Source organism: Geotrypetes seraphini, chromosome 3, assembly GCF_902459505.1.
Source record: "Geotrypetes seraphini chromosome 3, aGeoSer1.1, whole genome shotgun sequence".
Classification (NCBI taxonomy): Eukaryota; Metazoa; Chordata; class Amphibia; order Gymnophiona; family Dermophiidae; genus Geotrypetes; species Geotrypetes seraphini.
The window spans coordinates 199,269,406-199,283,401 of NC_047086.1; the positions used below are offsets into that span (position 1 = coordinate 199,269,406).

The window sequence follows — 13,996 nt, forward strand, 5'->3', positions numbered from 1 at the left end:
GTTGGCTTCCTGAAAGTGGGTATTTCATGTTTCTGATCCAAGGTTAACAAAACTGCCCTGGTCGCATATCTAGGTGCGGCTAGGGTTACCAGATGTCCAGATTTCCTCAAACACGTCCTCCTTTTCAAGAACATGTCTGGGGGTCCGGATGGCTTTTCAAAACCCAGCAGCAATGTCGGGATGGCATCTGCACATGCGCAGATGCAACATGGTGATGTCACGTGCATGCATGCATGTGACATCATCACATCACACCAGTGTTTATGTTTATGGGTCTTTTTAACTGTTTATTCAAATTTGATATACCGCTGAATCTTACAGAGTTCTCAGCGGTTTACATATCTTTTTTACAGGTGCTTCAAGCATTTTCCCTATCTGTCCAGGTTGGCTCACAATCTATCTAATGTACCTGGGGCAGCTGCCCTTCCGACAAGTGAACAGGTTGAGGGAGTGAGGCTGGGGGACAGAACAGGGCATGACTTGGGCATCCCTCTTGCTGGGGAACATTGGGGTGTGTTCAAGGGTGTCGGGCAGGAGAGACTGGGCATTCCTCCTGCCAGCGATGCACAGGGTGGGGGGTGAGGGGGGTGGGAGGGTTCCAGCAGGAGGGATTGGGCATCCCTCCTGCCGGCGATATACTGGGGGAGGTTTCTAGCAGGAGAGATTGGCCATCATTCGGGGGGGGGGGGGTCATGATAGGTGGGCATCCCTCCTGCAACGATCGTTCGGGGGTTGGGGTGGGGGATTCTGGCAAGAGCATCCCTCCTGCCGGTAGTCTTCACGGGGGTAGGAAGGGTTGCCACTAAACTTATCGCGGCAGGGAGATCCCGATTCTCTAACCGGCGCCTGTAATATGAACATCGATTAGAGAATCAGGTTCTTAGGCGGGCTTAGGCATGATTCTCTATAGGACGTCTGTGTGCGTTTCTCAAAAGCCATTTAGGCAGCTTCTGAGATTGAGCCTAAGTGTGTAAAATCACCTTGAAGAAGTGATGAATATAAATCATTTAGCAAAGAAGCCATAATAGTTTCTGTGGAATGACCCTGTCCAAAGCCTGACTGAAAAGGATGAAGGAAGTTAGAGGAGTCAAAGTTGCTGAATAAGTTGCTCAAAGACAAGGCATTTGGTCAGTTTAGACCAGTGATTCCCAAAGTTGTCCTGGGAAGCCCCAGCCAATCAGGTTTTCAGGCTATCCACAATGAAAATGCATGAGATAGATTTGCTTACCAAGGAGGCAGGATATACAGAATGATCTCAAATATTACCGTATTTTCACTCATATACCGTGCACCCATGTAAAACGCGCACACGGGTATAGTGCGCGGGAAACCGTAATTTATGTAAATAAATTTTTATATACCGCGCATGCCGCCCCGACTCTCCCGTCACCGCCCGACTCTCCTTTCACCCACCCCGACTCTCCTCTGGCCACCCCGACTCTCCTTTCGGCCGCCCCGACTCTCCTCTCCCCCTTGAAGTCCTGTCCCCACCCTGAAAGCCTGATGCCCCCCCCGACATCCGATTCACCCCGCAGGACCGCTCGCACCCCCACCCCGAAGAACCACTCGCACACACTCGCACCCGCACCCCCACCCCGAAGGACCGCTCGCACCCCCACAGCCTCCCGACCCCCCCCCATCATGTAGAAGTTCCTACCATTGTCCTGCTGCTTCCTCTTAAGGCGGTCCTGGCCCTTCTGTGAGCCCTGCGTCTGCGCTGCTTCCTCTTCTGGCGGTCCCGCCCTTTCTCTGACGTCAGAGAAAGGGCGGGACCGCTGGAAGAGGAAGCAGCGTAGACGCAGGGCTCACAGAAGGGCTGGGACCACCGGAAGAGGAAGCAGCAGGACAACAGTAGGAACTTCTACATGATGGGTGGGGTCGGGAGGCTGTGGGGGTGCGAGCGGTCCTTCGGGGTGGGGGTGCGGATGCGGGTGCGAGTGTGTGCGAGTGGTTCTTCGGGGTGGGGGTGCGAGCGGTCCTGCGGGGTGAATCGGATGTTGGGGGGGGGAACGATGTAAAAAAAAATTTATACAACGCGCTCACGCGTATAATGCACAAGGTTATGCATGGTTTGTAAAAATCGTGTATAACGCACGCGTTATATGCGTGAAAATACGGTAATTGTGGATATCGTTAAAAAAAACCTGTCTGACGGGTTCTTCCAGGACAGGTTTGGGAATCACTGATTTAGACAAAAATATTAAGTTTGAAATTGGCCTGTAGTTAAACAGTAATTCTGAATCTAGCAAGGGTTTTTTGTTTTTTTTTAACTGGCTTGACAACAGCTATGTTAGGTGGGAGCCCTTAGCACCTTCTAAATAGGAGGCAGTAAGCGCTCCCACCTACATGTTTTTTAATGCCAATATTATCATATGGCCACAAAATGAACTAATTGAAAAATCACAAATTTACAGCCACGCTAGAAATGGACTTGGTAAACAGGAAAGTCTTGAATTAGGATGCACTAATCCCATTTACTAGTCCAGCTTAGCAAAAGGACCCCTTTGTAATTTGTTTAAAGTCCAAATTATTGGGTTCCCGTGATCATAGGCCATTCAACTTTAAATCATGCTCCCAGGTGAATGGCCAGATTATGGATGAAGCTTGTGACTATGAGCTGTAGGTCTCTCTTGACTGAAACCAGATACAGAAAGATGTGGTTGGATCAATTCCCACATTCTTGCTGGTTGAGAGCTTGGCATTTATCATTTCACTATCAAAGATAAAGAATCTGTTCAAATATTTGTAGAGAGGACCACTGAAATTGTTAACTATTTGTTTTCTTCTTATTCCCCAGGTGTTCTGGGTGGGACCTTTTGTTGGTGGAATCTTGGCTTCTGTGGTTTACAACTATCTTCTATACCCATACAAAAGGACTCCATCAGAGAGGCTGGCCATACTCTTAGGCAATTTGGAGCCTGAGGAAGAATGGGATGAGCGGCAAGAAACTCGGAAGAGGCGTTCCATAGATCTCCCTCCCCTCTGAGAGCTGCACAGGAAATCCACTGAACAAGTACCTTACAGCAACTGTTAAGAAACCACACCATCCTGTCTCTCTTTTTCAAGATAGCCTATGTATACGTGAAAGGTAAACAGGCCACGCTAAAAGTGAATTAAAGCTCTAACCTTTCACTTCCAGCTTAAGGACCTTAGGTGAGGAATCTCAGCAGACATATTTCCCCAGGATAGTTGGTCAATTGAACTCCATGGTGAGACTGGTTTGGAGAATGAAACTCTCCTCTCCACCAGCCAAACTCCACTCTCCCAGTCAAGGACAAAGACAATGCTCAAGATGATGGCTCTGCTTATGGATTAAGTGACTTCTGATTTTTTGCTGCTGATGGCTCCTAAGTTTCTCTTTCACTTAATCAAATATTATGTAAAACTGTAATTTCATACTGTTCCCAAATTAATCTGCCAGAATCCTTCACTAGAACTTAGTTGCAAGAGGTGGTTTCTGGGTTCCTGTCTAATTATCCACATAATGATCACAAATTATTCCGCCTCCCTGGTTGCAGAGACTGAGTGGATGCCTGTAGATGGATCTTATGGAAAGAAAGTGGGTTGTGTTCTAAGCCGATCTGCGGATCAGTCTCTACTGTTTAGACACTGAATTTATGTGGAGTTGGGATCAGCTTAATGAGTTAGAGCAACTGGCTGAGAATCGAGGAAGTCAGTGTTGAGATCGTACTCCTGCCCTTGTAATCTAGGGCAAGTCACTTTCCCGCTGCCCCCCTCATAGCCTTAGGTACAAGGTCTTAACACACTCTTATGTGAGTCTTTCCCATGCACTACAGCCATTTTTTTTTTTATCACAGCCATAAAAAAATCGGGATTTTGTATTTTTTTCATTAATAATCATGCACTAATGATGTCAATACCACTCGATCATTTTTAAAAATTACTTTGGGACACTTACTGCCACCTGTTTTGTAGGCAGTAAGGGCGACTATGTTTTCCATGCACTAACCAGTTAGCATGCAGTAATGTACAGTAGATATGCTGTTAGTGTAGAAATGCCCACTCTCTGCCCAACAAGCCCTCTCAATCATTGGCATAGTAAGGGGGGTGCGGACCGCCCCTGGCGCCATGTCAGTGAGGACACTGGCTCCTCTCCACCGTGCCTCGCCATGCTCGCAACACCCACCCCATACTGGGGCCAGGAAGTGATGTCAGAGGGAAATCCAATGCTGGCATGAGGAATATGCTGCCGAAGCCACTCGCGCTGGTGAAGATTTAGAGGTACGTGGGGGTGGGGAGGGAGAGCACAAGTATGGAATAGGGGTGGGAAGGCGCAGGGGGGCATGGAAGTTGTGGGAGCATTGGGGGAGCAAAGCGGGGCACCACTGCTCTGGGTGCCTCCTACCCTTACTACACCACTGCTCTCAAAGAAATCACAAAAGAGAGAAAGGGGAATGGGAATGAAGAATAGCCAATAACACATACTGAGAAAAGTGATGCAAAACCAGATACACTGATATGGCTTCTTGAGTGAATCTGTGAACTTCAAACACCCAACACCCCAAATTGCAGGTTTCTAATGTGGTATGAATATCATCACAAGTTCATCGGAACCTCCTGTGGGGCTGTTTTACTGATCAAATGCTGTGAAATATATGTAGAAATCAGCAAAAAGAAAAAGTACTTAGCTTATCCCAATGGGAACTCAGCCATTTCACTAATTAAAGCTTCCTCAGGGGTTGGTAAACTTTTGTGTTCTGATTTTCATCAATTCAGCATTTAATTGCCTTCACCTAATAAATGCCTGCCAAAATTCTTAAGGCTTCCGCATATGCATAATTCTCTGTTCACCCTACATTGTCGGAAGCCTTACCAACCCCTGAGGAAGCTTTTATTAGTGAAACAGCTAAGCTCTCATTGGGATAAGCTAAGTACTTTTGCTTTTTATTTTTGCTGATTTCTACATATATTTCACAGCATTTGATCAATAAAACAGCCCCACAGGAGGTTCCAATGAACTTGTGATGATATTCATACCCCATTAGGCACCTGCAATTTGGAGTGGGGTGTTTGAAGTTCACGGATTCACTCAACAAGCCATATCAGTGTATCTGGTTTTGCATCACTTGTCTCAGTATGTGTCATTATCTACAGTAGTTGAGCAAGTTTTTGTTCCGATTGGAATTGAATTAAGAGCAGCCATACTGGACCAGATCTAGCCCAATATCCTGTTTCCAAGTGGCCAATCCAGATCACAAGTACCTAGCAGAAACCCAAATAGTATGATTCAGATCCAAGATGGTGCCATGTTAGGGCATGTTAGAAGGAGCTCCTCTTACCCACGAGATTTGGTGATATGAGTCCTGACTCTATGGTGGGAACCATGGGGAAAAGGAAGGGAGTGAACTAAGGGAGTATCTCCACCCCTAGGAGTACACCGCAGTTTTGTCAGACAATGCTGCCAATGCTACAGAGTTCCCAAGTTTCTGCTTCTCAAGATCCCGCCACCTACTTTGTGGCTACAACAGCGAACAGAGAAGACTGAGGTTTTTCTTAGCCTGGTTGAGAAGGTACTTTCAATGTGACCTAGAAGCAGTTCAGCTGTGGAGGCGGGGGTGGAGGGGGTGGAGAGGGAGGGAGAGTAGTCTGAGCAAGGTTTGGGCGAAGGAACTGTCTTCATCAGAGGGACTCCTGCTAGTTGTTTCAATTCCTCTTGGAATTGCACCTTTCCCTGTTGAAATGGAAAGGCAGCATAAACAGATCCATCAGTGACATTTGGAAGTCCAGGAAATCAGAAGAGACTCTCTGGGATGCCAAACAGGGCCTTAGTGACACAATGCTGAAGTTGTCTGGCAAGTTTGTTACTTTTTGACTTTGTTGCTGAAGCTGTTGTGACCGACTCTACGAAATTAGAACATCAAACGACCAAGGTGAATGTTAAAGAGAATACTGTGCAAGAAATGCAAAGTTTGACCACTGCAGATTAGGCTTTACAATTTAAGACTTCTTAACTTCCCAAAGTCTCCTTTAATAGCCCCAATTGATATGTTCAAGAAATATGAAGATATTGAAGATATCAGCAGACTTGATACCATCTACAGTTAAAGTTCAATCTTTTTCAGAGGGCAGAAGTTTAGGAGCATTCAAACTCAAGTGCACAGCAGTGGAGCTAACTGCTTTTCTGGAATCTTCTCTAGATGTTATTACTCAAAGAACCACCTTGGTTATGACTTTTGCCTTTGAGTTAGACCACTATAATGTTTTTCATCTTTACTTTAAATTTATGAATGATCTGTTTTTGGAAGCAAAGATTCAAATGTATCCTGATTTATAAACACTCGCAGAAGTGTCGCCAGGAGTTTCTGGCTTTGAAACCCAGAGTTTTGGCACTGGGGGCACCTTTTCTTTTGTACTTTTCCTATAACTGTTTGATAACGTTTGAGGACACGAATTGTCTGTTTTTTGATTCCAGGTTTTCAGGATTTATTAAAATTTGATATTTTACAATGTAATATTAAAATTAAAAGAAACAACAAAACAACATTGAAGACAATAACAGAAGACCGAACGACAAATAATGATTTACTGGAATGAGAGGTGAGGGGCAGAACTACATTATTTGGATAGAAAAGTACAAAAAAGGGAAAAACAGGTGCGTCAGCCAAGGGGAAGGGCTAACGAAAACTTTAAAATCCTTAAAATGTCCTTAGAAGGACGGTTCCAATAGTTATCTATATTTATTCAAGCTAAGGAACAAATTAAGGTCCATATAGGGGTTCCAGATGACAAAACATTGTAAGGGTGGGCTTGACCATTAAAGGGGAGACCTTGTCCTAAGAATATATAGTTTAATATGGTTTAATTTTGATTTCCTATATCTTGCATTGTATTTCATTGTATGTGGGTGTAAATATGCAATTAGTTGTTTGGAATATTTCTTCTTTTATTTTTGTTTGGCTGGTATGTGATAAAAATTAAAAATCAATAAAAAGAATATTTAAAAAAACCTTCAAATAGTAGCAACGTTCTATGCTACTGATTCCAGGACAAGTGTTGGCTTTCCTTGTGTCTGTCTCAATAATACACTATGGACTTTTCCTCCAGGAACTTGTCTTGATATACTGCCTTTCTGTGGTTACAGGCAAAGTAGTTTGCCTATTATATACAGGGATTTATTTTATACCTGGAAAAATGGAGAGTTAAGTGACTTGCCCAGGGTCACAGGGAGCTGGATTGGGAGTTGGACGCAGGTTCCTGGTTCTGCAGGCCACTTCACTAACCAGTAGGCTCCATCCCATCCAGATGCCAAAATTAATCCGGAATACATTAGTGTATCCTGCATTAGGCTATTTTTGCTCTATTAATAATAATAATAATAATAATAACAACAACAGTTTATATACCGCAGGACCGTGAAGTTCTATGCGGTTTACAATGATTAGAAATGCTACAAATTGAGTAGAACTGACAAGTAAAACTAGTGAAAAGCGGTCTAGAGATCAATTAAAGTGGGAAAGATTGTACAAATCAGCTGCCTACGTACTCCAGGAACAGATATGTTTTTAGGTGTCTCCTGAATTCTCCATAAGTATTAGCATGCATAAGTAATCGTTCCAGGCTCCCAGGAACTCTATGAGCATTGGGAGCAGCGCAGAGCATTCAGTACGGCTCCCTGTGCTAATAACCGCTATCGCGGTTTAGTAAAAGGGGAGATATGAAGAAGGCTAAAATAATTCCAGATTATTTTCTGATTCCTTGGCCAGCTTTCAGAGGTTTATGTTCCCATTTTGACCTTTTTATATTTCTGATGCTTATGTTTCTAGTATGGGTATTCCTGCCACATGTAACTGGCGCATATATCTTAGAATGGGCTTTGTTTCAGCAGATCCTGTCCTAAATTATTTGACTTCTCAATTGCAATTTGTACATCCTTTTTAAAATGAGGCTCTTTATGCACCTCAGATGCTTATGTTTCCAGTATGGGGATTCTTGCCACATGGAACTAGTGCATGTATCTTTCTAATCTAATCTAATCCTTCATTTTATATACTGAATCATCCCTATAAAATAGGGCTCAATACAGCTTACATTAAGACTTTAAAAAAATGCTACAACACATTTATACTACAGTATACTGTATACATTACTACTTAAAATATTAGTAGGAAACCTTTCCAACAATAGTCAGCCAGCATTGATGGATTCCAATTGCCCTGATATCTTTTTTTTCCATAATGGCAATGTCCTGGTGAAACCTTTCCCCATGTTCATCACTGACTGTACCAAGATTTGTAGGGCAGAAGTCCCAGTGTGAATATAGAAAGTGCATCTTCAGTGACATGCTGCACTTCATGGTTTTGCATGTTCTAAGAAGTTTGTCAATCAGTTGAATATAGTTTGGTGCTCTTTAACTGCCAAGAAAATTCTCAACGACATCCTTGAATTCTTTCCAGGTGATTTTCTCCGGCCCGACTAACAGACCTTCAAATCTTTTATCATTGATGACGTGTCTAATCTGTGGAGCGACAAAAATGCCTTCCTTAATCTTGGTGTCAGTTATTAATTATTAATTGCATTAGCCTTAAAGTATAACAAGAAATTGTAAAAATGTAGGGTCTTGGAGGGTCGCAGAAAAAATAGTTAGAGGGGCATAATCAAAAAAAGCGTCTAAGTCCCCTTTTGGCCTAAGTCCCTAAACGTTCAACCCAGAAGCAGGGAAAGTGTCCATAACCAAAACAAACGTCCATGTTTTGATTATGGCCTTCCTGTGCCTAAACGCCCAATCTCCACTACGTCTAAAAGTACACCCACACCACGTCTACACTTTTTAACCATAATGAAACAAAAAAACGCCTAAGCCCCAAACGTCCAACAGAAGGGCTTTTAGGCGAAGGAGGAGCCAGTCCTTCGCCTAAAAGCTGGATTCTGTAACCGGTGTCTGTCAAAAACAACATCGGTTACAGAATCCCCCCCCCAACAATGATCCAGGCAGGAGGGTGCCCAAGCCCTCCTGCCATGTCAAACCACCAACCCCCCCCCCGACAAAATCGGGGCAAGAGGGAGCCCAAGCCCTCTTGCCCTGCGGCAGCCATGACCCCCCCTCCCCGACTCGATCGGGGCAAGAGGGAGCCCAAGCCCTCTTGCCCCGGCCAACCGCGGCACCCCCGACTCTTTCGGGGCAAGAGGACATGGGCTCCCTCTTGCCCTGATCGAGTCGGGGGGGTTGCGGCTGCCACAGGGCAAGAGGGCTTGGGTTCCCTCTTGCCCCGATGTTGTGTGTGTGTGGGGGGGAGTGATGCATCGCGGCAGGAGAGATGCCTCATCTCCCCTACCGCGATGCCATCTCTACCTGAACTGCCGAACTATCTCTCCTGCCGCGATGGTTAGGTTGCCGGGCCGCTGAACTGATGGCACCAGCGGCTATCAGTTCAGCGGCTTCTTTTTCGGCACTTAGACCTGGTTTCCTTTCGTCTTAGTCAAACAGGTCTAAGTGCCGACTAAACTGTTTTGGTTATAGGTGTTTATGCCTAGGTGTAGGTCGGCCCACCTTCCGTCCACTGCCCGCCCTTTCCCCTCCTCTAAACACACCTCTTTTCTCGCTGTGCATTTAGAGGCATGGGAAAGGCCTAATCTGTTTTTAGATACGTCTAAAAACCAGCTTTGGTTATGGATACTTGGACGATCAGGCTTTTTGATCGTCCAAGTAGCCATTTAGGCCACTTTTTAGATGTTTTTTTTAATTTTATTTTATTATTACCCCCTTAATGTCTTATTAAAGAATTGACAACTTTGCATGAGGTAAAACTCATTATACTATAACGAGTTTTACCTCTGCGGTCCTCCAAATACCTACAAATTCAAAATGTGGCCCTGCAAAGGGTTTGAGTTTGAGACCACTGAGTTAGGGTGTAAAGGTATAGGCACAGGCCATACCAGAAGGTTCCCAAAAACATTTGGAAGCATCAGGCAATACCAAGACAGGTCTACAGAAAATCAAATCTATCTTTTACTCTGTTATTTTTTTTTTTTGTCTGAACGATCCCATCAGGGGTTACTTTAAGTTCTGAAAACAAGGTTACAGGTTATGGAAAATATCAGCTTACGCAGATACCAAATCCAGAGCAATAAATAACTGGTTGTGTTAGTGAAACCGGAGAGTCTTTGCAGGAACAGCCTGTCCGACACTTGCCAAGAAGTTCCTGCCAAAACTGAAAATGCCAAACAGAACACTGGCCAAAAACACGTGACATTCAACACTGCACCAATGACATAGCATTTAAAATCAGGATAAGAGTCTTCTGGCCACAGTGCATCTATTGTAATTATCATCTGAACCGATGGGTTCTGCTTCTTCTAGCAATATGTTTATCAACTGGAGGGACTGACTTTGGATCTCATGCCGTAGCCTAAATCTTTTTAGAAAAAGAAAAGAGAGAGAGAGATTCAATCTGTGATGGTTTTCTGCCAGGTCTTACCAGGTCATCCACTCGGAAACGTTTTGAACTGTGTTAAATTCACTTTTCTCTAATTTACTGCAGCTCAAGGCTCTGGGGACATCATGGAAATCTCCTGATGCCAGGAGCTTATAAGGAAACTCAAACAAAGACACAAAACTTGGCTTAGAAGAGGGATCTCTCTTCCTCCTCATCCCCAGTCTCACTCTCTCTCTCTCTCTCTCATTTTTTCTCTGGTTTTCTCCTCCTCATTCTGATACTGCACTGGCTTTTGACCATCCTGGCCCACTTCTCTTTGCACAGTCTGCCAGCCACTGGGGTCCAGACAGACCTCTGTTTCATTGAGCAGCTCCACCCACTGTTGCAGCTTAGGCATTACTGTATACAAGCTGTTCAACCACAGCATGATATCCCAAGAAAACACCACCAGTGACAAGAATAATGATGATGTTGATGTCCCAGGTATGAAAGTTTTGCCTATTGAAGCAATTGCTGCTTTTGGTAAAGTTATCAAATTTATGTAGGAACTTGGGGCAGAACCTTTAGAAATTATGTGTTTTCCCACACTTTTGTGGCACTGGCTGTGAGACTGAGTTTGATTTTCTTGCCTTTCACTCTAGAACACTGTGGGTACTATCGGATGCAGACTATGCTCTTTGACATCTTTTGACATAATACATCCGACAGAGTATTGGTGACTCCTAAAGCAGATGGTTATATGCCAAAACACGGCTGCATGTCATGTCTTTTTATCTGTTGGTGCTTTGCTAATAAAAGAGTGCTTTATATTTTACACTCCTGTGCAGGGAAGCTCTTGGTCCACCCTTATATGTGTTCTTTTAATACAGAATTGACCCTTAACTTGTGGGTCAGTGTTTCTCAACTTTGTCCTGGAGTACCCAGGTTTTCAGGATATCCACATTGAATTTGCATAAACTTGATTTGCATACACTGCCTCCATTGTATGCAAATCTCTTTCATGCATATTCATTGTGGATATCTAGAAAACCTGACTGGCAAGGGGGTACTCCAGATGAGGAACACTGTTGTAGATGATTACTAAGTTTCAAGTTTCCAAGTTTATTTCAAATTTGATATACCATTTATCATGGAATAGCTAAACGGTTTACAATGAGAATTGAATTAAAAAATTATACATAATAAAATAAAAATAAAACAATGGCAATTAGAACTAGATAAAGGGATATGGACTTACCAGACATGAGAAAAAGGACATAAGGGAGTAAAAAATACATCAAGATAAAAAAATAAATATAAAAAAGGGGTGAGAGGGTGTTGGAGAGTACATGAGAGTGGGGGTCGCTTCTAAGGAAGTTTTTTTTTTTTTGGTTTTTTTTTAAATTTCTTTATTCATTTTTAAAACTTTCAGCAAGTAATTCATTATACAATCATATACACTATAATAATACTTATTAATCATACATTCACTGAAATCAAAGTATAACTTCGCCCTCCCATCCTTCTTCCAATATAATCATATAATTTTATACATATAAAATCCTCCCACACTCCCCCCCTTATACTTCAATAATCAAAAGTTTTTACTCATGACAGGAGTTGCTATTCAGCAAATTATGAGGAAATAGAAAAATTATGATAGATTAAGTTATAGTTTTTGGTATAATTCATTGTGCCATATTTTTAAAATGGAGAAAATAATAGCTGTCCAACGAGGAAATTATAAAAAGTTTATGGAGGTCTGGGAGCCATTAACAAATTATTGTAAGGATTAATTATAATTGAGTAATTAATAATTTATTTCTCTCCTTTTGACTATGGAAGAGTTTTGTTCTATGCAGATAGGATGTTTTTGTATGGGAAGGAGAGGGGCGCTTAGGTGTTAACAGCATCCTTGAAGAGGAAAGTTTTGATTTTGGATCTGAATTTTTGAAGAGAAGGTTCTAGCTTGATGTGGAAGGGAAGGGCGTTCCAAAGTGTAGGAACAGTGACTGAAAAAATGGCCTTTTGGGTAGAATTGTAGAATATTTCACAAGTGGAAGGAATTACTAGCAGATTCTGATTGTTGGAACGTAGTGTTCTGGTTGAAGAGTAAGGGATCAGATGTATATCAATGAAGGATGGACTGTTAGATTGTTTTAGTCTGTAAGTGAGGAGGAGAATTTTGAAGGTGATGCGGTGCGAGACAGGAAGTCAGTAGGCATCTCGAAGGAGGGGAGTGAAATGGTCGAATTTCTTTACGTTATAAATGAGTTTAACTTCTGTGTTTTGTAGGATTTGTAGTCATCGGATCTCTTTCTGGGTTACGCCTTGGTATAATGCGTTGCAGTAGTCAATATGAGAAATTACTGAAGAATGGATGAGAATGTTTATAGAGGAGGGGTTGAGAAGTGAAGGAATCGAGCAAATGAGTTTTAATTTATAGAAGTACTTTTGAATGACTGAACTGATTTGTTCATGGATGGTTAAGTTTTGATCTAAGATTAGGCCTATTTTAATCTTTGTATCTATCTGGATCGGGACAGAATCTATACTAATGGGCAGTGATAGAACTTCTTTATCAGAAGTTGGGAACAGTAAGCACTACTACTACTTAATATTTCTATAGCACTACTACATCAAAACATGGAAGAGATAGTCCCTGCTCAAAAGAGCTTACAGTCTAGTCAAGACAGACAAAAAGATGTGGAGGGGCATAATCAAAAGATACGTCTAAGTCTGTTTTGGGCCTAAGTCGCTAGTCGCCCAAAGTCAGCTGTGTCCAAAATATACATATTTTTAAAATCATCTAATTATACATCCAGCCGTTTGATCGGCTAGACCACTAAGTTGTCTATCTTTATACCCCATTCTCATCCAAAAAAAATCATCCAAGTCAAAAATACCTAGAACAAGACCTTTTGGACGTGGGAGGGGCCAGAAAAGTGATGGACTGAACACCCAGACATGGCAACAATAAAATGCAGCCCAGCCAAAATTTGGAGGAGTCAAAAACTAGTGTGATACCAAAAAGACTTGCTCCAATATCTCAAGAAATTCTTTACACTCAACACCCTGGACACACTATGGGCTCCTTTTACAAAGCCACGCTAGCGGGGTTAACGCACGTGACTTTTCATCATGCGCTAACACCCGCGCTGCCCAAAAATTACTACCTGCTCAAGAGGAGGCGGTAGCGGCTAGCGCATCTGGCGGTTTAGCACATGCTATTACGTGCATTAAATCACTAGTGCACCTTTGTAAAAGGAGCCCTATATCGTGTGCTAGTACCTAAATAGATTATTATTTTATTATTTTACCCGGGTAACAGGTCAGTCTGTGGGAATCTCCATTAATATCTAGGAGATTCACCTGGGGTCATCCACAATATATGTGCACCCTACAGCGCACTGCTGGGTCTCCCCACAAACATCATTCAACGCTAACCCGAGTGTGATTTTTTTTTATATCCAATTTTTTATGTAAATATATAGTCAAAGTCCAGATGTGAAGAGTGAAAATATCAAAAGAGATATATGTATCAAAAGTTCATATAAAATCTATCAATCATTGAACCCATGCTTCATAATAAACAAGAGAAAAGTTTCCAAATATGCATAATT

The 13,996-nt window shown here is 42.7% G+C and overlaps 1 protein-coding gene across 1 annotated transcript in view; it reads left to right on the forward strand.

Annotated features, from left to right (window-relative positions):
• The window catches only part of LOC117357367 (aquaporin-5-like), a 30,297-nt gene extending 26,064 nt beyond the window's left edge, over window positions 1-4,233 (forward strand). The window contains exon 4 of the mRNA XM_033937830.1: window positions 2,798-4,233. Within this exon, the coding sequence (XP_033793721.1) occupies window positions 2,798-2,986 (189 nt within the window). The 3' untranslated portion in view covers window positions 2,987-4,233. The remainder of the gene's footprint in view (window positions 1-2,797) is intronic.
• Window positions 4,234-13,996: the final 9,763 nt, after the last annotated feature.